Here is a 27,336-nt window from a genome sequence, read left to right as displayed (position 1 = left end):
AATCACTAATTCCCTTTTTACCCACTAGGTTGCACGGCTAGGCTTTGCACGCCAAGAAATTAGACGGTAACAGGTGGGCAACTGAGGTATTTAAGTACTTTGCAGAAAGAGCGTTGGCTCAAAATGGCGGAAACGAAGTAATACTCTAACCAGTAAGTATGCAGGGCACAAAGACGGAGAAATAAAGAGCTTTAAACTACAGGTAAAAAACGCGTGGGATAAAAACTGGATTAATTCAATGGAAAAGAAGCAGAGTGTAGAACAATATCAAACTTGGAATAGGCAGATCAGGAAGGAATCGTTCTATGGTAACTCAAGAGGCAGTGCCCTATTCATTGAAACTAGATCACGGTGCCTTAGAACGCGCAGCTACAAAAATAAATTTAACCTGAAAGATGACACATGTGCTGTGTGTGGTAAATCTGTAGAAACAATAGAATACGATGGTAGCCACCTGGATGTCGATGCAGGCACAGACACTCCCCTTGGGCCCTAGGGTTTAGAGTTAACGACGGTCATGTAATTAAATTTGCGCTGGAAGTTAGCAAAAGGCGATTCGAAGATTAGTGGCTTAAAAGCGGGGAGGCGACGTAAGGTTAGAAGTGTCGGACTGAAAACGTATTTAGAGAAAATGGCGAATTTTAAGACCAATTTATGGCACAGTTAAATAAGATTAAAAAAAAAAGCCGTGCATGGTGGTAAATGCCACCACCTCGTTTCAAAGGAGACGCTCCTATTTCCATCTATCGATTCAGCTGCCTGTGTTGCTTTCACGCGGCTGTTTAGAAAACTTTGAGTTGTTAACACGGCGGGTGTTAAGGCAGACCCATTGAGTTTGGCGTTAGAACAGAAATCCCCAATTCAACGCGAGCGATTGAAATCCGCAGAGAGCGATTTTAATTAATGACTTTTATCCTCACCGGAACCACTACTTTCTCAAAATTTGTTGGCGCCACAGCTAATCAGGTGCATAATCAGTGAACCATGCGAGAGCGGTTCGTGGCGTACTGGAGCTTGTTACCTCGGTAATCGTGACAGTCCGTTGCACACCGGCAGGTTCCCAGTCTGGCGGTTGTCTCTGCCTACATACATGTATAAGGATGAGCACAGCCCTTCGGTCCCTCCAGTCCTTCTGGATCGGCCTACCCTCGGTGACCGCCGTCACCAGGCTGGCGAGCTGTTCTCCGCACTCAAGGCAGAGGCCCTTCACAAAGCAAGGCGGCACTTCATCGAGTCCAGGGGCAGTGCAAGTATACTTATGCGTGTTAGGGTGTGGTCAACAGTCTCTCTAGAGTCTCTCACAAATAATATGATAGACTGTCTCTGGATGGCTGCAATGCAAGCAGTTCGGGCTTGCTTCAACTCCAATCTTGTGTAGGTAGCGTTTAGTGAACGCTACACCAAGCCGCAGCCGATGGATGGATAACGTTTGATGGTAGAAGTTGCAAATCACCTTACGTGCTAAAAACATGTAGCTCTAATATATTGCGCCACAACTAATTTTTGTCGATTGCCTGTCCAAACACGACCATAATACATAGTACCCTTCCCCAACCACCCCTCAACCCCCTCCCCCCCCCCAAAAAAAAATAAAGAACCGCCAACCTTCCTGCGTTGACACAGAAAGACAAGATTGATCAGTCGCAGTCGTTTGCTTATCCCATCTCAAAAAATGCTCCTACTTGTTAGTAAATCTCCATCTCACAAGTAGTTTAGAGCACTATAAAACCTGCAACTCTTTTCAATAAGGGCTGTAGGAACACACAAAACAGCCTCCTCAAATATTTGAACAGTGTCGAGCTATATTTCAAGCAACTATCGCAGTTGTTGGAATCGTATTTGGGACTTCCTTTTTCTTTTTGAAATCAGTGAGCGTTTCATTCGGTGCTTAAATTGGCAGAGAAAGGCCGCAGGTAGACAGCACTGCTGAGGCCTGCTGCAAAGTGGTGCACCACCATTCGTAAACATGGCGGTCGCCGAGTCTCCTGTGTGCAGCTGCTCCACAGTGGGGCTCTTTCCTCCCCAGTAACGGAGCCACCAGTCGACGAATGCGGAGCACAGAGAATGCGGAGTGCGCGTTCTGACTGACCCGGGTCGCCGTAGGTTCCGCAGTGCCGCAAACTATGTACGAGAAGGAGTGCAGGTGTTGCGCAACGGGAACTATGGGGCTGCACCAATGACCGAACGGAATAGTGCGACGCGGCGTCCACGTCAGACGCTAGGGGGGGAGGGGGGGGGGGAATTAATGCTAGCAAGGTTAGACTACACACAGAAGCAATACGGTCGAAAACAGGATGGGAGACGGCTGCCACCGTAGCACAGTTGGCAGCGCACTGAACGCGACATGCGAAGGTCGTAAGCTTAGATATCACACCGGTGGATTGTGGTTGTCTTTTTCTTCTACTTTCCATGGAAATTATCTTCTGTCTTTAGAATTTACCCGCCTGATTTCTCGCTCTAATCAACACCACTGGGATACAAAAGAATATTTCCCTATCCCCTCCTTGCCTTCAGTGACAGCTGGCTTCTTTCGTAGAGTTTAGAAATTGAGTGAGTGCGGTTTTTGTGTGTACTGGTTTGCTGACGTCGCTTCGCATTTTATGTCCCTTGTATCTTTATTTATTAAGTGTAGAGGAAGTAGGCAGACATGATAGCAGCAGTTCATGGATGGCACGAGAAAAAATAAAGAACCGAAAGTGTGCGGAGGTCAACTGCCAGCAACGCAGCTGCAGGTGCTCCATATGCACCGGAAGCTCTGACGCGGCCCAGACGCCCTGCCACAGTGCAAGTCTGAGGCAGTCTGTTCAACCTGTAGGGAAGAAGTGAAAGGTTTCAGCTGCCAAGGTGCCCTAAGCGGTAAATACTATGTGATTATTGAGCGCTTCCATGCATGACGATTCAAGTTGTGTGATGAAGTATTCATGCCCAATAGTTATGGCAAAAGATTTTGAACAGTGCAAAATTGTAAGTTACTGTTATGGAAATATTGAAGGTAATGGTTCATTCTTCCGATCAGTAGCCAAATCTTTCTTTTAAACTTTTTCCATCGTTTCCATGGAGTAGTTAAGACTTCCATAGAAAATTAATGGGGAAAGCATTTGAAGACAGCAAAAACGCTGATAGCAAAAAAAAAACCAAGCTTGTCGAAGGGAGGTCTGAGGATATATTTACTGCGATATTGAAATCTTGCAATATATAAAAAAAATTGCGCGCATAACCTCTTTCTCGTTAAAAAATGCTTTTGTCCAGAATTGTTGGGCATGTCTGACAATCACGGCAAAACGAAAGTAAAGTAGAAAGGCCTGCACGCTTTCCTAAATTGTAGGGCAGGGAGCTAGTGGAGTTACGACCTGCTACGGCAGTGCATACATCGCATTGGACAAGTTGATTCAAGTTACGTGAAACACCCTGTATATATCCAAGCTCATCGTACCTCATAGGAGACGTTCTTCGGCATAACCTGAGATCTAAAGTTGATAACGTTTAGAAACCTGCCGTGATGCGCAGGGAAGGTTTCTACTTAGATAAGTTTTACTGTTCACCAACGACGCGGGGAGACGAGGCTAAAAGCTTGAACCGCAGCTTTACTGATCCTTATCCACCTACATGAAAACGATAGCTGGCACTTGACAGCAAAAATTATGCAAAAAAAAAGATCAGAAGCGCAAACTTGTTGACATAAGGTAAGGTTCACTTTATTTCGAAAAGTGCAAGCACTCTTTAGAATAAGCCACAGGCCAAAAGCTAAAGAAAATAGATTGAAGATGCCTGTGGCTCATGTAAAAGCCATTACAAAAAAATAAATAAATTAAACACATACATACAACGGTGGTAGGTTGCATACGAGCACACTATGGCAAACAAATTATAATATTTACGGTTGAAGAGATTGTTATACAGAGAAGTAGTTTTGAAACTAGCTAAAATATTACAACTAAACAAAATGCATTTCAAAGATACACACTGGTGGTTTGACGACAAACGGGAAAAGGACACCGAGACATGCACAAACTACAATATAGAGGAAGAAGTTATGAAATATTATTTACAAAGTACACTTTTAAATCATGTGGTCGGGGGTTATACATGCTAAGCTGTTTAGATTCGTAGCTGTTTAGAACATGAACAAGGGCGTCCGCAGAATTTTTTGCAGGGGGGGGCCCCATTGGTTGTTGGCGCCGGAGGGGGGGGGGGGTATGTTCGTAGCAAAAAGGCACTATTTGCGGAGTAAATTTATTTATTTATATACAAATAAAATAAATAAGTAAAATACACACATGAAAGAAAAATTACAAACAGCAAATTAAAGCGAGGCTAGGAGAGATACATTGGAGTTTATCAACGAAGAAACAATTAAAATTAATAAAAATGCAAAAAGATACTATCACTTCGTGGAGAAGAGTGCTCAGTCTTGCTGCAATAGGGGGTCTCGACACACCCGGATTGATGACCAGCACACAGCACAATATGTTCACAAACACGCAACGACAGTCACTCAGTCAGTCTTCCTTGAACAGAAACTGTAGACGCCTCGGATTTTTCTGGGCGAATTGCGTGATGACACTGGTGATAAATTCATTTCTGTGCTTTATTACACGCTCTCGGTGCACACTCATCATACAAAGGCCGTCCAGTCTGTCGTTTGTCATCGTTGAGCGTAGCCACGTTTTCACTCTCCTCATTGTACTGAAGGAGCGTTCGACCGTACAGGTAGTAACTGGCAAAGCCAGAGCCACCTCAATGGCTTTTGCAACACCAGGGAAGAATGTCTTGGCCTGATGTAGAAGCTCGCAGTAAGTTATTTCTGATGGGTCCCCAGTTTTGTTGCACCACATCTCGTACCAAGAGATGGCCTCTTCCTTGAAGTTGTCGATGCCGTAAAAGCACTGGAGTTCTTCGGCGAGAACAGCGAACTCAACACGGCTCAAGTGCTTCATTTTTGATGGATGCAGCTGGAGAAGTTTGAAGCTCCTCTCATTGCTTTCAGAAAAGCGCCGAGCTAAAGAAGCAGTGAGGGAGTCCAAGTACGGCACATATATTGCCACACGGTAGTATTCCTCTGGCGACTGAATCCCGTAGTTGTCTCGGTGGGCCTGACGAGAGACTTGTCTTGGTACAGATATCACCACATTTAAGTGATTGGCTGCCTCCCTTGCTGCATTCATGATGTTAGAGAACTCCTCTACAGCGTTTGTCCGGTGGCCGCGAAAAATACGTTGTAGCTCAGTGATGTGGCCATGCACAGAATGGAAGTCCATGGATACACCTTGCAGAATGTTCGTAGCTGGTTCGAGCCGAGCGCTGTACTTCGCTACAATATGCAAGCAGACGATGAAAGATGAGCTTGTTGTTGCGCAGTAGAGGACGTGAGCTCGTTGTCTAGTTGCAGCGTTCGAGCATGATTCCGTGGACGCGAGCTGCTCGAGTGCTTCGACTATGGCCACGTAATGCTGAGAGAAGATCCTAATAGACTTGTACTTTGCAGACCATCTTGTCTCACACAGCATCGGAATGTTGGGCACCAATTTTCTCCGGAGCACGCTCTCGCGGAAGAAGTTTATGGTTTGTTTGATTATCCCAATTGTGTTTCGAATTTCAGAGACGTCGTTAAAATCGTTGATGACGAGATTTAGTTTGTGACTTGCACAGTGGAAAAATAGTGCCTTCGGGAACTGTTTTTGTATAATTTTGTTCACTCCAGCTTCTTTTCCAGCCATTGTAGAGCATCCATCGTACCCCTGTCCAACGAGGTTCGAAAGAATCAGTCCGACATTCGTCAAAAGCTTCAAGATTGCCGCGGCGATGCAAGCGGAGTTTAATTGCTCCAGCTCTACAAATCCCAAAAACTGCTCTCGAACGCACACTTCGACTTCCGCCTTGTCAATAAAGCGAACGCCTATAGACATCTGCTCTTTCCTGAAATATCTGCAGTTTCGTCAGCAAGAACGGAAAAAGCAAACGCTTTGTTAGTTTCGGTAACTATCTGCTCTCTCAGGATGTCGCCACAGATTGTGATGATCTCGTTCTGGACGCGGACAGAAGTGTACTTGGCATTGCCAGCAGAAGAAGCGAAATGCTCCTGAAGTAGAGTATCTCCAGCTTCTACACGAAAGTCAAGCAGATCATTGAAGACTCCACTATCGGACTGCTTGCCGCGAATCGGCAAGTCATGCGTCGCGCAAAAGACAATGGTGGAAACTATTGGAAATAGTTTCTCACGGTTCCTTTCAACTTGCGCGTGGAGTGCTCTGTTCAGCTGCTCTATAACGGGTAGCTGCTTGCCTTTCATCACATCCATAAAGTTCTGTGAGGCCGTCATTGCCTCCTGGTGCCATTGGGATTTTACGTGATCCCTGCACGCCTCGTGGATTTTTCTGTAGTTACTGAAAGCGCGCACGATAAAACTACCTTGAGTACCCCGGTGAACACGCGGAGGAAAAATGACGCAAAAACGACAAAAGGCGCCTTTCGCTGTCGCTGAGTACGCAAGCAAGGGGGCGTAATCTCCCAGCCACTGATGTCGAAAAGGCCTCTTTCCAGGTGTTACATCCTTCTTAAAATCATATGTGACATTTGGCGACCATGGCTTAGTAAGAAGACGTAACTTCAAAAAGTCCGGTATGCCAGTGAGTTTAGCTTTGCCTAGAAACTCTCCTAAGTCATATTCTTGAGGCAAGCTATTTGTTTTCTTGATGTTGTCTCCGGACTTCGATCCCAAGCAAGGAGAAAGGGAATCGTTTCGGCTTACTGCGTGACCGGAGCTCGCTGGTGGAGTTCCTTCCATGGAGACGACGACGCCGGCTACTGTCCGGTGATGAAAGGTTGCATCGCTCTGGTCAAATCCGGACTTGAATCCCAAGAAAGGAGAAATGGAATCATCTCGGCCTGCTGCATCACCTGAACTCACTGTTGACAGAGTCCCTTCCATGGAGTCGACGACATCAGCTACTGTCCGGTGATAAAAGCTTGCATCACTCTGTTCAAATGCTACACCGTTGTCACATGTCACACCAGAATCTGCAGGGGCGCATTTGGATAATGCTTCGTCAGACAACCGCTGACGCTTGAAGAAGCGTCGAATATCCATCATTCGGGACCGCGCGAGACAAAGCTGGCTATGGAGTTCCTCGGGGTTGGTAGTGTTAAAAATATATACACATTGATTGGAAAAACGGTTGAATGCGTACGTTGAAAACAAAAAATGACTATGTATGCAGCGAAAACTTATTTACAAGATAAATGCACGCTCGCAGCTTCATACACCTCGCTCCATCTTGCTCGCGCAACCGCACAGTCGAGTATTTGCACACACACTACTCGCCGCTCGTCGTTTTCTCGTCCGCTGTCTTGGTTGTTCTCAGCTTCGTTGACAACCGGCCACTAAAAACACCGAAGCACAAACAAAGAGGCGCGCACACGCAAGGAACGCCGCGCGACTTCCGAGGGGAAGGGACACTCGCCACTCCGGTCGGAAAATTTGTTTTGTGTGTTTTTATGAGGTTCAGAGCCCCAAAACGACTCAGGCTATGAGGGACGGACGGTCTCTTTACCATGCACTGACATCGCACAGTACATGGGCGCTGTTGGGATTTGAGGCCCAGCCAGAGGTGACAGGCGAGCCAGGCAGGCGCCATCGGGCTGCCTTGACCAAAGGCGCTGGTTTCCGGAGAAGACGCAAGGAACGCTGGTGTGGGGGCGCCTCTGGAGACTGCGTCGCCGTGAACAAAAGCAGCTAATCCCCTTTGCCGAAAATTCTGAAAGCGGCGCTTGTACCGAACTGCGCTCTCCCGTGGATCGGAGGAGACAGCGAGCGGCGGCGGCGCCAACTCATCGCCCGCTTGCCCCTGAGCAGTCCGACAAAGCAGGGATGGACACGGCTGATTTGTCCCTCCCTCCTGAAGAATTCATCGGTGGCCGGGGTGTGCACTGTCTGCCTCCGTGTCGCTATCTCTCTAGAGATCAAAGAAACAGGCACACATCTCAAGACGGCTCGAAACACATGCTCGCCGGTGCCGCTGTATGTCTGCAACGACGCGTCCCCGGACGCGGCACTTTGCAGATGTGACCCAAAGCGTGGAAGCAGGGCCGCTTTTACTCTTTTGGCTGAGCGCACCGCCGCCCCTGACGTGCGGCCATCACTCACGGTTCGAGTGAGTGATTTTCCAGGGGGGTGCAGCCGCCCCCCCTTGCCCCCCCCCTCCGGACGCCCATGAACATGAAGTATAAGGAAATTAAGTGCTTGTTTGCCATAATTTGTTCTAGTGCGTGGAAGTGTCCATTTCCCAGTGGATCAAGTTTGAACATACTTTTCTATGGGCTTTAACAGTGCGATATTAAGCAAAAAATTGCATATTGATGGTGAAGAAAATTTGAGGTAAGTGGTAGTGTACAGTGCGGATAGTAAAGATACATTGAAACAAAGCCTGATGCTCTCTAGTAGAATTTAAGGAATGGAAATTTTCAGAACAATAAAAAATGATGAAGCACTATGGAATTTTCGCGCATTTGAAATTGCAGTGCAGTTTCATTCGAACACGGTGTCTTAAAGAGGAATATATCAATACATCATACATGAGATGACAGTGACATATCAGTTCTTGTATTATGCGATACTGATTTCGGTTGTGTACGGTTTGCGTTTTATTGAAGAAAAATGTTCTTAAGCTGCTTAGTATTAGCTGTAAAATGTCGGTATATTCAGACTAATAGGAATTTAAGACAGAAGGAATATAGTGTTTTAGCGTTTGCGCAGAGTAATTTGCACTGCAGGAATTGACTTTCCAGAATTCAGGTTTCCAACTGAAGTCATCTGAAGAAACTTTAACGGCTAGTTTTCCGAAATTTCACAGGATACTGGTGTTTTGCCTTCTTTCTGTGATTAATGAGAGGCATAGGTTGGAATTAGACATCTTTTCCACGTTTAATAGACCGAGCTTTCGAAATAATGGTTGTGCATTGGAATCGTATACAGAGTGTCACAATTCTAACTACCTTTCTCTGGTAGTCTGCATGTTCTCGGAATTCGCAGAGCTACGTAGTAGCAGTAAACTTTCCTGCTCCATTACTTCTCAACTTCGTTATTGAATACTCAGCTGCGTAAAAGAAAAAAAAACTGTCGAGTAAATTATGTTAATGAACCCACTGTTCGCACATAGCATAATCAGGAGCTGGCTTATGTTTCAGCATTCTGCCTGCTGTCATGTTCGTTCACAACTAACGGGAACGCCCACGAGATTGCTAAAAACCATTTCTGCAGAGCCCCTCTCCCCTTTCGTGATTCGCAACCAAGCTTGTCTTAGTCTGTGGTTAGGACATGCGTTCTGCCCTTCTATTAATATTATTACGAAAGCAATGGCATTGCCTCTGGCAAGCTGGGGAAGGATGCAGCTTTCAGAAGTGTCGGCAAATGAAAGAAATGAAACGGACGAAATGCATACCCAGCTACCAAAATGGGGTCCTGCGCTTTTCACACAAAAAATACCAGCAGACTCGTCCAGCCAGATTTCTCTCCAGTTAAAATCTGCGCAGTGATCATGATGACAGTGTTGAATGGATCATCAAAACTGTGCGATGTGAGCGCACGCTTAAGAACCCCAAGTGGTCAAAATTTCCGCAACCCTTCACTACGGCGTCCCTCATAGCCTGCGTCGCCCTGGGACGTTACGCCACCATAGAACCCTAAAACCATACTTATAACATTGGGTCCTAGGGATAACTTGTTAATTGTAATCAGCGAGATTTGAAATAGGTGAATATTTTCGCAGCGAACGGAGCTTTTATGCCGTCGCCAACATGCTGCGCTTCGAATCAAACTTCATTAGGTTTACGGATGGCGAATGACCAATTATTACACCTCTCCGTCTCCTTCCCGGCCCCCGTTTCGATGTCAGCGGATTTCTACCACCCGAAGCAGCAAACACTAGGTTTGTGGCGCTCTTTTATGCCAGTGCTCAGATCACCAATGCCACAGTCTTAGTCAGGAAATGCTGCGCACGATAGAGCAGCTGCTATAATTAGAAAAAGAGAGTGGAAAAGCGCGAGCAATAAAATCAGCCGTGTCAAAATGGGGTAAAGAATGGCCATGTCCCAGGTTTCCAGCCAGGGTCGCAAGACTGTGGCAATGTTTTGTGTACACGTGCGCGCACAAGCACACGTGCGCACCTCGGCTTGCAATAGTATAGTAAGTAGAATTCCCCATACGGCTGAAACGAATTCTGATGGAAGGATGAAGAATAATTTGTGTCTTTTTCATCTTACCTTAGTAAAATTCAGTCAGGTTACAATCAGGGCTTCCGCCTGCAGAACAGAGAACGATAACGCTTTCACACTGGCGGGAAGTCGCTTTGTGACGTCATTGTTCGCGAGCGCGTTACATATCGCCTCTTCAATAGGTGACTGCACTAATGTTCCTATTGAACTAGTTAGTGATGAAAAATTTTATTGGTTGCCGTGCTGTGATAGCTAAGAGGAGCCAGAGTTTGCAACTCATCACGGGATAGTGTAGAAATGCTAATTTGCTGCGCTATCTACGCGCAAGCATTCGTACAGCTATTAACCTTCCTTTAGCTCCGCAGATGTCTGCCGATGAATATAACGGCAACCATGATATGCTATTAACATTTTGTTTCCACAAGCGATTGTAATGAACCTTCTAATGTCATGGTTTATTTTGACCTACGTTTTCCTTGCATTTTATTCTTCAGAAAATTTTTTGTGTCAGGCTGAAATGGTCGCAAACAAAGGCAGCGGCTTCTACGTCCACGCTGATGACAGTGTTCGGGATGTAGCAAAGAAAGTGGTGGAAACTCAAGTAAGTAATTGCTCCATGCCCTTTTCATTGCCTCGTTCAATGGAACCTCCTGTTCTGCTCCTCTTCTTTGCGAGTAACTGTAAACAGAGGTAATACTGGCTAAAGCTAATGCCACTGGCAACGAACGACGATCGCTGGCAGCTTCTTTACTATATTTTATGAAATTATTGGCTGTAATTTTCCCGATGAAATAAAAATTTCAATGCCGATCCCGAAGAAGTCTTGAAGAAAAATCATTCAGAGTATGGTGCCGGCGCAGTGGCTCAGTGGTTATGGTGCTCCGCTGCTGACCAGAAAGAGGCGGGTTCGATCCCGGCCGCGGCGGTCGAATTTCGATGGAGGCGAAATTCTAGAGACCCGTGTACTGTGTGATGTCAGTGCACGTTAAAGAACCCTATAGGTGGTCGAAATTTCCGGAGCCCTTCACTACGGCGTCTCTCATATATCCTGAGTCACTTTGGGACGTTAAACCCCATAAACCAAACCAAACCATTCAGACTATGGTCTTAGATGATGCTAATGTTTGCTATCGACGGCACCTGTCATTGTTGTTTCTCCCCGCTCCTTGTTTAATATGCATGCTCTTGTGCATATTGAAGGTGATTTAAGTAACTCGACGTTTAAGTAATTCATGACGAGTGTCTGAAAAGACAAACCTCTGTAAGTTTCAAATCTCCGTGGGACTCTACGACGGAGGCCATAACTGCGCCTTTACTTCTCTACGCCAGAATATAGCAGACAGGGGCTCTCATTACACTCCAGGCCGAGATACGGAAGAGAAAAGCGGCATCACACGATGTTATTTCCTTTGTAATATCGTTATATTGCCAAGATAACTGCTAAGGAGTTTTTTGTATACTACTTCGGCTTGTTGCTTATAAAATTCGATTTAAAAATAAAAAAACAACACGTCAGTCGGAAATAGAAACCAATAGGGTTAACGAGCACCGGTTATTTTTAATCGTACTTGCTGTCATGCGGTTTTCCGCGATTTTGGCGAGCTGTCATGGAGGACGTTAGTTTAGCATCACTTCGTACCCAAATATCTTAACTCCGCTGTAACCGGGAGCTGGCGAGTGGGTGGGGTACTTGGCCACGCGCACGAATTTCCAGCACCCTGCAGGCTACGGAGAGGATTTTGGAGAGAGTCGCCCCTCCTCCTGCGTCTTGTTTTTTGCGCCCATATCAAATCCATTTCTTTTCTCCATTGAACAGTTGTAAAGGAAGGCCTGTTTTCTCATGCCTATTTGGGCTGTTAAACCACGACGCACTGCAGGGTTTCCGTTCACAGCCTCACAGTAATGTGAATAAGGTTATGAAACGTAGTTTTGAACACGCATAATCACAATTGTATGCTTAGCACGTTACTACGTGATTACCTCTTCGAGGTTTGCATTAGAGCGAAGTCCAGAGACACGATCACAATCGAACAGGCGAAAACGTTGTTGTTTTCTTGCACATTTCTGAGCGAAAACGCACTCATTAGAAGCTTCGCTGCTGTCTGCCGGTTCATATACTCTCGGCGTTTTATTTGATGGCGGTGAACTGCTGAACTGCAGTTCTTTAAAAAATGTAAAAAAAAATGCTCGTAAACCGGAGCGAAGCGTAGACCCGGCCAATTCTTTAAAAGTATGGTAACAGTTGAAAAAAAAAAAAAACAGCTCTACAGCGCTCTGTGAAAGAGCAGAACGGTAAAACAGAATGAAAAAGCCAAGCACTTTGCGCGCCGGGCCCGTTCTCGGCTATTTTTACCACCTAGCTTCATCACTGGCCTCTCCACGTCCGTTGGCTCGACATTGTTGTGATACTGTTGAAGAATTGGCCGTATGTACAGTCATAGAGAAAAGTTTATTAAGGCGGAAGCCTTTAATGCCTCATCGTTGTAAGAAGGAGCTGTCGACAGAAATGTCACGCTTTTCAGTTGGTCGCAACGGTCGTGACGTCACAATGCGCGAATTTCAAACGGGGCCAATTGTACTTTGGCTACTAACCATGCAACCAATTAAAGGGATCGTATAGTGATGCTCCAAGTAAGTTTGACAGAGCTTAGTTAATTGCTTACTTTAGTCCAATTAACCTTTCTAGTCAGACCAGATAAATAAATAAAACCGAGTAAGAAATTCGCCGAGCTTGGGAATCGAACCCCGGTCTCCGGAGTGCGAGTCGAGCACGCTACCACTCCGCCATGCCAGCTCGATGGTTTGGAATGAACAAAGGTGCGTCTAGTGAGTACGGTGTGTCTTCGTTCACTCCCATCTTCCTCCCTTCCCGTTACGGCGAGGTTTAGGTGTCCACCGAGATATGAGAGACAGATACATTTCCTTTCCTACAAAACCAATTTACCAACGAGCAAGGCGTATTTGTCCGCGTTTCAGATTGGTCCAAATTGTCATGACGTCACCACGCGCGAATTTTGACGGGTGTCCCCCGAAATATGTGAGACAGTTACTGCGCAACTTCCTTTCCTCAAATACAATTTACGACTAGTGTCTACTGAGATATGTGAGAATTTCCTTTCCTCAAATACAATTTTCATTTTCTTCACTACGGCCCCTCTTTCTTCTTTCACTCACACTTCCTCCCTTCCTGTACCGTGCGGCTGAGGTGTCCACCGAGACGACAGAGAATTACAGCCCCATTTCCTTTCCTTAAAAAGCGTTGCGTTCAAGGGGCAACGCATCGCGCCGAACGGGTGGTGGCATTCCGTGGACTCCCTGGCAGCGCTACAACACGCTGTCGCGTTCCACTCCTAAAGGCGAAGCTTAAGCGTCATTAATTGGCAGTTAATTAATGCACCAACAAAATGCAGCACTCAGGCTTTCGCCTTTCACCACTTTAGCCGCTAAAGTTCCTCGTAATTTTTGTATGGCGATTTGCCTTAAACAAAATATTTATGTGCCCTCAGGCAAAATAGGTCAATGAAAAGCACAGAAGCGAGAAGAAACACTAATGCTTCATCCACTAGAAAAAGTACAGGCAGACTAGCCTGCGAGGCAAATCAGCAATAAACATATTCCTGCGCATACGCCTTCCGCAAATTTTTGTCTATGACTCTACATATAGGCAAGCCGCGGAGCTTACCTGGCTTCGTAAAAGCCACCGTGTGTCTAAAGGCACCGAATTTCAAGACAAAATTGCACAAAAACACAGCGAACAATTATTAGCAAGCGTTGCACAGCGGAATGGTACGAAAAGCTAAATAAAGACAGTAAATATCGAAATGGAATGATTCCACCAGCGGTCGTAATAAACGAAAAGGTGCAACTAAATATTCAGTTTTCCGTGAATTCGAAGTGAAGTGCTGTTCCTGCCAATTTCGACGAAGAAAGTCGAGTGCTCACGTCACTCGCTTACTAAACACTGGCCTTTGCAATTACGGTGAGCAGACTATGCCAAGAAATGGCTAACTGCAGCATTTTGCACTTCTGAACAGGATGCTAATAAATAGCCCTGACTTTACACTGTGGAGGAGCTCCGAGTATACGTTTTGTTTCGACTTGTACATTTTAGTACCTCATTTCACATATGCTTCTATCCTGGTTTTTCAAACTGCCGTCTTTTCTTTCTCCCTATGGCTTTGAATTGCAGTCTCGAAATTGTGCTTGCTGTGTGTAATGTAGTACTTTGAGCGCCAGGGTGTCCGCTTCAGCTTAACCAAGTGTTGTGCTTCTTACGCTCCCCGATTTGACTTCAAGCGCCGTTTTTCTGCCCAAATCACATTTGGGCACAAATATCTCAGTTCAGTATTTGTGCCTTTGCCGCAAAGAGCGTTTTCATGGAGGCGGCCACACAGAGTTTTTACTGTGAGGGGGGCTGTTTGATTCTTGTTCTGGGTCACCGGAAACAGCAGCGCCAGGGACGATCTGCTTCATTTATAACCTCCCTTGCGAGGTTCTTTTTTTTTTTGCGTCCGCATTTTCATTTTTTTTTTATCATGATCGGCCCCGTTCCACCATTTCCTGTGTTCTGCCCGTGTTGATGCGCACAGGCATCAGAGCAAGGATAAAAGAACGAGAATTACATTTCACTCCATTCGACTTTATTCGACGCGTGAAATAAGCATTGACGAAGCGGACGGTAATTTCTTCAGGCTGTTTCACGCAAGATTTTTCATGGTCTACTGCTTGGTTTTGTGGGGTTTAACGTCCCAATCATGGTCTACTGCGTGATGCGTTACAGTCGAAATGAGACATGTATACGATTTCGTCACTAGAGCTCCGCGTGCTGTTTTCAACCAATTCTTCCAATCATGTTTCAAAAGTACGAGAAAATAAAAAAAATTCCAGATTCCTTTTTTCTCATAAACGAAATTGAATCGCCCTATGTCTGTTAAAAAAAAAAAGAAAGATTTCCCATATATGTTTACAGCTTCAAATCTTTATTAGTCTCTACACCTTCCTGGCCACGACTGAGAGGGCTGACGCCTTTGCTACCTTCTCGATGGGTCTGCAGGACTCAGCGCACAAAACGAAGCAGAAGAACAAGAAAGATGACAGGAAAGAGTGCTCCGTCCTGCCTCCTACTTGCTCTTCTGCTTCGTTTTTGCACGCTGAGTCTCGCAAGCATGGAATCACAACAAGCATTTCTCGTTGGGCATTGTGACTGGCGACTACATCTGGAAGCCGTGATTACTGCCTGACCGATTGCATGGTTTGCTAAAGTGACTGGCGATTATATGGGAGCCGGGATATCATGAACCTGTTTCACTGATGAAGACTTGCAAGCAACTTCATATAATCCCTGTCCCATGCTCCTGACAATTTGCCCTCAATCATAAAAAATATATTTTTTGTTGTACTAGGAAGAAGACAATTCCTTCTTCGTCTGCGACCTGACTGAACTGAGGGGTAGAGTGGAACTATGGCGTCAGCAGCTGCCTCGAGTTCTCCCGTATTTTGGTGAGAAGCTTGCAGAGAAGTGCCGCATGGGCAAATGGAACCTGTCCCTACTGAACTGTGCTTTGTTTGAGCGAAACGATCAATTCACACAAGAGCGCCGTTAAATTTCACGTCTCAATAACGTGTCAGAACCGGGATTGACACCCACCCGCCGTATAAGACTGAAACAATGAAACTGTCATGATATATGGAAGAAAATAACACTATAAGATCATGCGCTTTGGGCGAAGGTCAACGACCACACCAGGGATGGGAAAGGCATGTGCGTCATTGTAATTCAGAACGTCATTGTTTTCAGTTAGGATGATCGACAAGCAAGCTTTCACGAGCACGTTCGGTAAAAGTATGCAGAACTTAAAAAAAAATGGCTTGCAGAAAGCAAGAAAGCCGGGGAAAATTGGAAACATCGAGTTGCGACAGTTGTTCGCACTGGCACAAAGTTGGCACGAGAAACCCCAAACCATCAATGAGCGTCCTTACGGTCGTGAAGTAAAATTACGCTTTATAAAACATTCTTGATATAATTTAATATGTCGATTCTTTTCTTTTGATTCTGTCCTCTCCTTACAATCTGTCGTGCTTACTGACAACCACTACGATAGTGGAAGTGTCGTGTCGGAAGTGTCGTGTCGAGTCTAAAGGAATATATTTCAAATATAAACGTTAAGCTGTGCCGGGTATGGTGTCACGTATATTGGACACAGCCTAGCACTAAGTGCATGGTATGATCACGGCAGCAGGTTCAGAGCCTTCTGCTGCGAAACTGGCATGATTTTAAAAAAATAATTAAATAGTATAGTGGTCGCGAAAGTACTTATTACCCGCATAACCAGAGGACTCATGGCATGATCCTGCTTCCCAAGATCATCTCAACAAAGCTTATTCTTTCCCGCTTCTCTCACATCACGTCGCTCGCCTGCGCGAGTTCGTGACTACTACCGTTTCACATGGAAGTGATTCTACTTAAAAAAATTTCTATTGTATTAAATGGCACAACATTCGTGGAGATAATATCGTAGAGAGCCACAGCATAATAAAAGGAAGCTAAATGGTGTTAGAACAAAACATTCTGCGCAACAGCTTTCGGTGAGCTGCGCTTCATTTGAGCTTATTTGTGCTCGATACCTTCTCTTGTTAAAAGTCCATGCATAATGCAAAACAAAGTTCCGAAAATAACAAAGGCGACTGTTTTCAACAACATTTTTTCTTTTTGCCACAGCCATAAAATCCTGCACCGATCCTGTCGTCCTGCATACCTTGGCACAGGAAGGCATAAACTTCGACTGTTCAAACAAGGTAATGAAATATTCGGAAGATCAGCAATTACGTAGTACCTTCTGCAGCGCGCAGAAAATGTTGAAAAGCAGACACGGTCTTGAAGTCTTTTAAGCCAAACTAACGTACAGTACATCTGCTAGGACCCTTGGAAAAATATGTCATATTTCTCAGCTCAGCATTGCTCGCTTTTGATAAAAGATTGACTTCACAGGCTGCCCAGCTTGCGTCTGTTCTTTCGCTTGAACTTCGTCATATAATTCCTCTCGAGCCCTCTGACAACGTCCTGTATTACTGAGCGCGCTCTGCGAATACTTTTGCTACAAAATATCTCGGGTAGTCAGCGGTAAAAACGTGGTTTGTTGCATCCTTTAGCGCCGTTTCATGCGTAGTATCAAAATGAATAAGCCAGCAATCGCCATTAGCAGAGAAGTACTACAAGCAGCAGCCTGCCGAGAACGCAGCAAGCTAGGCGCAGTTGAGACGCGCATGAACAATTGCAGGAAAAGTGTACACTTCCCGAAAAAACACGGTCACTTGGTCGTGACGCGATTGGCAGCGCAGTAACAATAGTAGATGCAGCCTCTGACCTTGGATCAGCAGTCAGAGCACCTGACAGGGTCATATGTTAATTCATGCTCTGATACACGGTGGTAGGTAGTAAAAAATTTGCAAACAGCAAGCACGCACACGTTCTTACCTAAGACAAAGTATTCCAATTCGATGAAAATGATCACTGATCTGCAGAAGAAAAAAGAGAATCTTCAGACTGCTATTAATCACATTCTCTTGGCAAGTTTTGTTGTCTGCAGCCACGAGAGGTGAAGTTTTTTTCCACTCTCTAAGTTTTGTTTACTGCCTGCCGTTTACTCGCAGACTGCAGGCATTATTATGTTCGACACTGTAATCATCACCTCTAAAGCTAGGGCTCATTTCTTTCTTTTCTTCGGCAGAGAGAAATTCAAGTAGTCCTCAACGCTGGCGTCGATTCCAGCCGGATCATTTACGCAAATCCAGCCAAGCAGGCTTCTCACTTGAAGTTTGCCCAAAGCGTTGGAGTCACTATGATGACCTTCGATTGCCTAGAGGAACTGGAGAAGATTACGGACAAGAATGCTAGGTTGTATTCACAGTTTTTTCTTGGGTTGTTGCGTAGGTACGGGGCGTGAGTACGGAGGCAAGATAACCTGTGGTCTCTTAGCGTAACAGAATGGGTTCCGAAATAAGGCAAGCATAGCAGGGGGAGACGGAATGCGGATGGAATTAGGAAGTGTGCGGACATAATGAGGACGCAGCTGGCATATTATGGTTAATCAGAGGGGTAGATGGAAAAGCCCTTTGTCTTGCAGGGGATGCAGTTGGATCGCTTCTACTGATGATGATGAAAAGAAATGTTAGGTTACAATCCCTAAATTTTTGTAGTTGCGGGGGAATGTAACTAAAAATTTTAACCAGACATTTCTAAGAGCGAAATGCGAAGCTTCCGAATCGCGAGCGCGTAAAAATAGTTCGTTTGTGGAAGCCGCCGCTCAGGTTAGTAGCCTCTATTCCGCTGCGACCAACCTGGGAAACTGGGCGAAGTGTCTAGATGCGGTATCGTTATATTGGAGTGTAATTAACAGAGCACCAAGTACAAAAAGCGCCAAAGCTGTGGGAAAGAGGCTGGAGTGGAACCGTCCAATGCCACCGTCCCAGTCACGGCAAGCGGTTTTGTGACGTCATGCTTGGCATCAAGATTGAAAGCATTTGGCGGGAAGCGCGAATAGTTCAAGTGGGAATCGAATGCACCACAAAAGAAAAAATGGTCGGTTTTCTGTTTTAGAAGGGACAATACATTAATTTCTGAATATTTAATTATTCACCTGCAAATATAAAACGTATGCTCGCGATTTCAATTTATGCTCCACTTAATGCCTGGAAATACACCACTTGCAGGCTTTTGTTGAGATTTACAGCACAGGAAGGAGAGGACGAAGATCGGATGGCACGCAAGTACGGCTGCCGATTTCTGCAAGCTGAAAAAATCCTACGGGTTGCGCATAATCGTGGCCACACCGTTATCGGTATTGCGTAAGTCAATTTCGTGCCTATAGCAGCGCATTTCGTTTTAACTTTCACAGCTAGGGTATACTGTTTCTTATCTCTTTTCCAGTTTCCACATAGGCGGACGGCATTTCAGTGCTGAGAGTTACCGCGCTGGCATCGAGAAAGCGAAGCAGCTCTTCGATTTCGGCGCTCGGCTGGGAATAAACATGACCGTGCTGGACATCGGCGGGGGATTTCTTGGCAGCAGCGCGAAGCGAGATTACTTCATTCAGGTCTCTACCGACGAACAGACACTGACTATTATTCCGTAGCTCTAGGAGTCTTATGTATGACTAGTACCTGAGCAAAAGTATTAAACTCAAGACGCCTCAAAGGCGGGCTGATAACTTAAGCAACCATTATTGGGAGCCCCACTTTGCCTAGTTACATGAAACGCTGAAGGAGTGAAAGCATGCTATTGTCATGATGTGATGGACGTGGCCATTGTTTTCAAGCGTGACAGTTTTCAAACAGACCATAGGGGCGCCGAGAACAAGCCATGAAATATGTCCGGCATTAAAATTCTTTGATGGCAGGCCAAAGCTTCCCTGAGTAATTGACTGGCTGAATAATCCTTATTTTTATTTGCATAAAATGACGAGATCGGGGTGACAGCGAGTAAAACCTGCATTTACAGCTAACGCATGCCAGCACACCGATTAACAAGACAACACGTAAAATTATGCATCCTATCTGAACATAGAAATATGTGGTAAATATCACACGTTCGCGCTTTACTGGTGTAAGCAAAGTAAATAGGCAGCGGGTTCCACATTAAGCGTTTTTATGTCATTCTTTTATATGCTTTTGTACACAAAATATATGAGACGATAGAAGAAATTTGCATCATAATTTTTCGTATTTTAAAAACAAGTGCATGACATAGTGCGGCTTTAAAAACGATTACTTTCATTTTCATAGCTCATTTTAAGCACTGCAGCCGCGTTTACATGAATACTCCAATGACGCATCTTATCTCCCAGTGTATCTCATGGAGGACATGCCAGTGTTTACATTTACCAAGTCTAGTCATACGGGGGAGAGGCCTCTCCCCCAGTGCACACGGCGGAGGGGGCCAGCAGCTCTGATCTTGCGTGTATTCTCCTTTGTTATCCAACTGAGGGGATATTGTATAACCACCCCAGGGAGAACAGGGGTGCCCAAACCTGTTTCCATTCATCTCGGAAGTCTACTTGCCCTTCCCGAACTACCCCTGCCTGGCGGATGAGCGCGACGCGCTCGCTTGGCGCATTTTTCCTGTTATATGACAGCGATACGCCAGAAAGTTGATACGATGCGCTGCTGTCATATTCATGCAAATGCGACCTGGATATCCTTGGCATTTATAAACAGTATAAGTAAGCTCGCTCAGTTCTTCTTTCAAGTCACGTGTAAGGTATACTTATACTTGGCGGTAAGAAAAACCGCAGTTACATGAAAGCGACAGCAGCGCATCGTATGAACTTTCTGGCGTATCGCGATAATGTACACAGACTAAATTCACTAGGAGAACTCGTGGCTCTAATCCGCCAAGCAGGGGTAGATCGAGATGGGCAAGTCGAACTCCGCGATTAATGAAAACCTGTTTGTGATCGCCCCTCCTTCTCTTTGGCGTGGCTATACAATACCCCCTCAGTCGGATAACAAAGCAAACCACGCTCAAGATCAGAACAGCTGGCACCCTCCGCCGCATGCACGGGGCAATAAGCCCCCGTCCTGTCTGACTTGTTTTGAGACAAGTGAACATTGACTTATCGCCTCCACGAGATATGCTAGGAAATACGATGCGCCACTGTCGTATCCATGTAAACGCGGCTACAAAAGCAATAGAGCTGTTTACGTATCTTAATAATTAAGGCTGCGCAGGTAGGGGGGAAACAAGGTGACAAATCGATGACAGCCCTCAACATTGTTCTCGAACGAACGCCGCAGAGGAATTGGCTGCCGACGTAATTGCATTCTCTGCAGGTGTGCGAATCCATCCGTTCGGCTTTAGATGAACACTTTCCTGAATTCAGCGGTGTACAAATTATTGCGGAGCCTGGACAGTACATGGTGACGTCAGCGTACAAGTTGGCAGTGAACGTGGTCGCCAAAAGGACTCGGCCAATGAACATAGACGGTACGTTTGCTGCCATTTAGGCCCAGTCGGTTGCCGCAGCGGAAGGAAATATTTGGCATTCAGACGACTTTTGTTCTGGAATCAGCTGAAGAAATGAGCGTAACATGCCAGAATGAAATGATGAGCGTAAAATTAGCGTGAATGGGTGCGTAAAAACAGCACATCGATGGTACAAATCGCGTTTTAGAGGATTAAGCGTGGAGACCAAGAATCAACAAGAGAAATTGGCGTCAGCAGCATTAGACCAACGCGAGACAAGGATTAAACGTTTTAGATTGTGTACACCATTTTCAACAAACGCATGAAGGTTACCATGTGAATTACGCAAAGCAGTTTAATAGTATTTGCCCTGTAACTGTTGTTCCTATGTAGCTTGTTGTTATGTTAATGATGAATGCGATGCATTATCTAATGAATGCCAGCCTTTTTTTTTTGCTTTTTTTCTAATTGGTTTGCTAATTTCGAATGCGCTCTCATCAGCCGTGCCCCCTCCCAACGTCTTAATTTTTATTCACTTATCTGTGTTTTCGCCCAAAGAGCATTATAAACAACGGGCATATCATTTAGCTTCGCAGCAGGAGATTGTTCGTACTGTGCCTGCCGTAGTTTGATAGAATATGAATGTAAAATGCTCCACAAAAGCGTCTTCCCTGATCAAAGTGCACTTTGGAGCGCAAAAATACAATGCTTAATGGCTTACCGCTTGTTTCAAGCTTTTAGGTTCACTCTGCGTATGTATTGTCATGTAATTCTTTGTAGATAATCGAAACAGGATAATCGAGAATAGAAACTCGACGTAGTAAACATTTCTTTTCGATTAATGCGGCGCTTTAAAATACACCCCACTTTAATACAAGGGTGCTGTTGACGCGATGAAAGCGTCATAGCTAGTGTACCGGAAACTGCATCGTGTGAGTTCAAATTAGCAATATTCCACTCTATATGCAATCAGTTCCTAAAGCTTAATTTATTTTTTTTTCGGGCGTATGAATTGGCACGTACCTTGCCCACTTCCTGTCCTATTTCATCTTCATCTTAATGTAGCACCGTAGCTTCACCGATGGGACCCATAAGCAACACTTGAAAAAAATTTAGCATAATTACGCTTCAGTAAAATATTAAATGCTGTGTTGCAGCTTGTTCTAGTGAGCAGACCTTGTGGTGACGTCATATGCAGCAGAACATGTATGTTCGCAGCACGAATAACAATAATTTTTCCTCAACATTTTTTTTTTTCAGGCGAAATTCAGCGGCATAACGACTTGTATATAAACGACAGCAGAGAAAACTGCATTCCCCGAGCAAATTACGATACTCTCAGCGTCAAATACCAGCCGCTCAAAGTAAGTAAACGCTGTTAAGCGCCGTATACTAAGATGTGTCCTGTAAATGGTCTGCTGCGCCCGCCTTAGCAACCTAAACTGAGCAGTCTATTGAGAATTTCTATGTTACGCGCTCTGAAATGGACTTGTATGTCTGAGTATCCAGCGGTTCTCGAGTGCACGTAACCAATTAAATGGAGTTCACTCGCATCATCTCTGTAACCAAACTAAAATGTCAACTCATGCAACTTCAGACACTATTCTGTTCAGGGTGACTGCTTTGGGCGGCAAGTGGGAAGCCGTAAACGAGAAACGGCGAAGATTGCGCAGCTCTGGTCCCAAATATCATGTCATATACATAACTGTGTTTCCACTAGTAGCGAATTTATAGCTTTGCTTTCGGCTTACGTGGCAACAGTTGTGCGACATTTGATTCCGGCCCTCTTGAAGGCACTCTAAGATTAGTCTAAAGTAATGAGTAGAGAACTTCGTAGTTGCCATGGTCGTCCGCTGAAACTAAGTTGAAGTAAGCGCTAAATTCTCAATTTGACGTGTCATGTCACTGTTGCCAAAATTTCTCCTAGGTCCTTGTATCGCTTACGGAAAAGAAAAGAAAAATTCTTGCTATTTCAGGGATTTTTCTTTCATTTCAAACCACGAAACCACGCGATACCAACAGACACGACGCGTGGCGCTATCACCTTCATGTTCAATTCGACAACTTAAAATTACCCTGATTAAAATTTATTTACTTGTAGTTTAGAAGAACTTCTTGCTGGGCGAGTTGGTGCGTGGCCATTGTTAAGAACGAGTTGCGCATAAATAAACGACAAACACAGGACGTTGGAACTGGTGTCTTGGACAGCCCGACTCTCTTCCGTCTGAAAGTAACCCTCTTTTGATCCTTAGTAGGGGTGTGCGAATATTCGAAATTTTCGAATATAATTCGAATATTATATTTTTAGTATTCGTATTCGATTCGGAATCCAAATTATTCGTGTTGCTTCGAATATTCGACACGACGCGAATATTCGTATCTAGCCGAATAGTCTATTGCGAGCACCGGCGTTCATTTCGGTATACCTGCGAAGCTGGTACAGTCAGAGCTGTGCACGAAATACCTCGCAAAAATTCAGGGGGCACTTTGGCTGTCTAAAGTGCGCAGAGGCGAAAGCGTTTTCCGCACCACTTTGACTGCTTCAGTGGAACTGGTGGCGTCACATATAATTGAGTACTAATTATTGTAATGACGAACCACTAATTAATGGTTAATTACTGATTAATGGCTTAATACCAATTAAGTGCTAATTAATGACGCTTAAGCTTCCCCTTTAGGTGTGGAACGCGACAGCGTGTTGTAGCGCTGGCAGGGAGTCCACGGAACGCCACCACCTGTTCGGCGCGATGCCTTGCTCTTTGAACGCAACGCTTTTTGAGGAAAGGAAATGGCGCAGAAATTGTGTCATCTCGGTGGACACCTGAACAGCACCGTAGAGGAAGGGAGGAAGCGGGAGTGAAAGAAGACAAAGAGGGCCCCGTAATGAAGGAAATGAAAATTGTATTTGAGGAAAGAACTGTCTCGCATATCTCGGTGGACACCCGTCAAAATTCAAGGGGGCACTTTTTTTACCTTAAGTGTGGTCACTGATGGGTGGTTAAGATGTTAAGCTTCGCCTCTAAGAGTGGAACGCGACAGCGTCTTGCAACGCTGCCAGGGAGTCCATAGAACGCCATCGCGCATTCGGTTCTACGCCTCGCTCGTCGGTAAATTGTTTTTTGAGGAAAGGAAATGTATCTCTCTCATATCTCGGTGTACACCTAAACCTCGCCGGAAGGGAAGGGAGGAGGATGAGAGTGAGCGAAGACACCGTATTCACTAGACGCGCCTTAGTTCATTCCAAACCATCGAGCTGGTATGACGGAGTGGATAGGATGCTCGTCTCGCACGCCGAATACCGGCGTTCGATTCCCGAGCTCGACCGATTTCCTACTCGTTTTTATTTGTTTATCTGGTATGACTAGAAAGGTTAATTAGGCTAATTGGTTAAGTAAGCAATTAACTAAGCTCAGTCCCACTTAGAGCATGACTGTACGAACCCTTCAATTGGTTGCATGGTTACTAGGCAAAGTACAATTGGCCCCGTTTGAAATTCGCGCACTGTGACGTCACGGCCATTTCGACCAATTGAAAAGCGTGACATTTTCGGTCGACAACTGCTGCTTACAACGATGAGGCATTAAAGGCTTTCGCCTTAATACGAGCCATTCCAGTGCCAATTGAGAGGGCATTTTCTGTGGCTGGAGAAGTCGTTTCAGCTAGAAGAGAACTACTACTGTCTGACCATGTGGAGCAGCCGGTCTTTCTTCGCGACAAACTTTTATGTTCATCCCAGCAACGCGCTTTTGTGCTTATGGCAAGCTAGCCTTGATCAATGCTGTGTACTAGCCATCTTCTCTGGTATTTCCACTCTTCTAAGAACAATGTTCGAGACTTTGATAGTTTTTGTGCAGCCACACACACCTTTTGTGCTCATTTCATCACTGATAGTTTAACAGTGATGTTCTTGGGCGCTCAAGTAAATGTTTTGCAGTGGCTAAATGCGTCTGTCCTTGATTATTCGATATTCGATTCGATATTCAAACCCAAGTATTCGTATTCGATTCGTATTCGAAAAATTTGATATTCGCACACCCCTAATCCTTAGTCAATGGAAATTCGTCGCCCTGCTTCCAATATCCCAGTACGAGTACACGGTGTTTTAGCGGGCGCAGCAGTGGCCGCTGGAACTTGGCAATGTCGACTGCAGCCATTAGCACTAACGCTGACTTCTCTCTGTCCGAGGACAAGATATAGCACTTCAGCTTATATTCTCTAAGAGCATAAATAACCTTAATGAATAGCTTGAAACAGTAGCTCAAGTCCCTGCTAAAATATCCTATCTAAACATCTACACATACATCACACAACAGCAGGTACATGCCAGTATGACTCACATTGACTAAATTGAAGTAGTTGCAATGTCTCTTACAACAATGATACTGGCCTTACAAGACATTGTTCTACTTTACTTCTTACTGACGTTTCTAGCTGGTCCCTGACTCCACGTCATTTGTTTTTCTTTTTTCGGTTTGAAACCGCCCATTCCAAGTTCTCGCTCAACGTTTTCCTTTCCCGTCTCGTCTGCTAAACTGGCGATGCAAATATTAATCGAAGTTACGCCTTGCTTGGAAAAACATTTGTCGCGTGGAAAAGTCGCAGTTATGCTCCGGCGAAAACTGCGCCTCAACTCAGGCCACACCAAGACCATACCTCAGACTGATGTAGTTTATGGTCTAAACGAAGCATAATCTTCTATGGACAAGTGCGCGAAAAGAAATGGGAGTTCTTCTTAACCCGGAAAAAAGCACTCTCTGGAAACAAGGACACCTACTCTATCGATCCATCGTTAAACGCCTGTTTGAGCAGAGTTTCCTGCTATTATCGTGTCGGTGTAGTTATCTCTAGTGCTCTATAACCACTGTAACATTCTTTAGCGACCATGTTATCGCCCTCGAAAGCTGCTTCCTCTTGCTAAAATTCACGACAAAAAATTCAGGGGGCACTTTGACTGTCTAAAGTGGGTAGAGGCGGAAGCGTTTTCCGCACCACCTTCGCTGTTTTTGTGGCACTGGTGGCGTCACATGTAATTGAGTATTAATTACTAAGTGATGACAAATCACTAATTAATGGTTAATTACTGATTAATAACTGAATACTAATTAACTGCTAATTAATGACGCTTAAGCTTCGCCTTTAGGAGTGGAACGCGACAGCGCGTTGTAGCGCTGCCAGGGAGTCCACGGAACGCCACCACCCGTTCGGCGCGATGCCTTGCCCTTTGAACGCAACGCTTTTTGAGGAAAGGAAATGGCGCAGTAATTCTCTGTCATCTCGGTGGACACCTGAACCGCACCGTAGAGGAAGGGAGGAAGTGGGAGTGAAAGAAGATAGATAAAGAGGAGCCGTAATGAAGAAAATGAAAATTGTATTTGAGGAAAGGAAATTACGCAGTAACTGTTTCACAAAATTCAGGGGGCACTTTTTTGACCTAAAGTGACATTTTCTGTCGGCAACTGCTGCTTACAACGATGAGACATTAAAGGCTTCCGCCTTAAAACTCTCGCAGCCACCGTATGACCGCGCCTACACGCAACTCACAACGCTGTGGGGCGCTACGTGCCACCCGATGGACAAGTTCGAAGACATGGTTCCCTTCTTCGAGGTGTCCGTGAACGAGTGGCTGCTCATGGAGAACGTCGGCGCCTACGGACTGGTCCATGCCTGTGGCTTCAACGGGACCGGTTTTCCACCCGTTCACTACCGCACCTCAGTGGAGGATATTCCTCGCGTGCGCAAGATTATCGACACCTCTCCTCTAACTTCTGGTTACAGCCAGCCTTTGGACGTAGTCAGGAAAACATCTGGCTAAGTGCCAGCAAGCAAAGGGATTGAGCCTTTTTGCCGTTTCCTTTTGTCGTGTTTCCTAAATGAACGTGGACAAAAAAAGGAAAGCGAACCACACTTGCATCTTTTGTCATTACAATAGCTTTCTAATGCCGACGTTAAAGAAGCTATTAGAATATTGTTAGCTTATGAGGTTACTGCAGCAACGGTTGCAAGAAATTCTGCGCGTCATCGTTAAGTTTAATGACGCATGCTCACATTCAGTTTAAACATAAGCCTTTCTTTGTAGGCGGGCCAGTATCTACATTCGCTATGTACACGAGTATTTTCTGCCATCTCAGCAATCTTCGACGAAATGAGTGTTGGCAGCAGTTCCATCT

At 45.2% G+C, this 27,336-nt stretch overlaps 1 protein-coding gene across 1 annotated transcript; it reads left to right on the top strand.

Moving 5' to 3' along the window:
- Window positions 1–2,650: 2,650 nt before the first annotated feature.
- On the top strand, window positions 2,651–26,981 carry LOC149340923 (ornithine decarboxylase-like). The gene is made up of 10 exons (XM_089551202.1): window positions 2,651–2,856; window positions 10,704–10,810; window positions 15,612–15,708; window positions 16,928–17,004; window positions 17,937–18,103; window positions 18,919–19,053; window positions 19,136–19,301; window positions 21,037–21,190; window positions 22,430–22,533; window positions 26,679–26,981. The coding sequence occupies exons 2-10, from the start codon at window positions 10,727–10,729 to the stop codon at window positions 26,979–26,981; spliced, it is 1,287 nt and encodes a 428-aa protein (XP_089407328.1). The 5' UTR covers window positions 2,651–2,856; window positions 10,704–10,726.
- Window positions 26,982–27,336: the final 355 nt, after the last annotated feature.

Source organism: Amblyomma mixtum, chromosome 6 (assembly GCF_055824585.1).
Source record: "Amblyomma mixtum isolate Tamu chromosome 6, ASM5582458v1, whole genome shotgun sequence".
NCBI lineage: Eukaryota > Metazoa > Arthropoda > Arachnida > Ixodida > Ixodidae > Amblyomma > Amblyomma mixtum.
The sequence above is the reverse complement of the archived record's forward strand: the minus strand, read 5'-3'. Positions and strand labels throughout refer to the sequence as shown.

Bases quoted from the DNA above. Each gene is read 5' to 3' on its own strand.
- LOC149340923 (XM_089551202.1), top strand. From the start codon at position 10,727: ATGGTCGCAAACAAAGGCAGCGGCTTCTACGTCCACGCTGATGACAGT. The intron at 10,811-15,611 runs GTAAGTAATTGC...TTGTTGTACTAG, and splicing joins AGAAAGTGGTGGAAACTCAA to GAAGAAGACAATTCCTTCTT. The intron at 19,302-21,036 runs GTCTCTACCGAC...CATTCTCTGCAG, and splicing joins AGCGAGATTACTTCATTCAG to GTGTGCGAATCCATCCGTTC.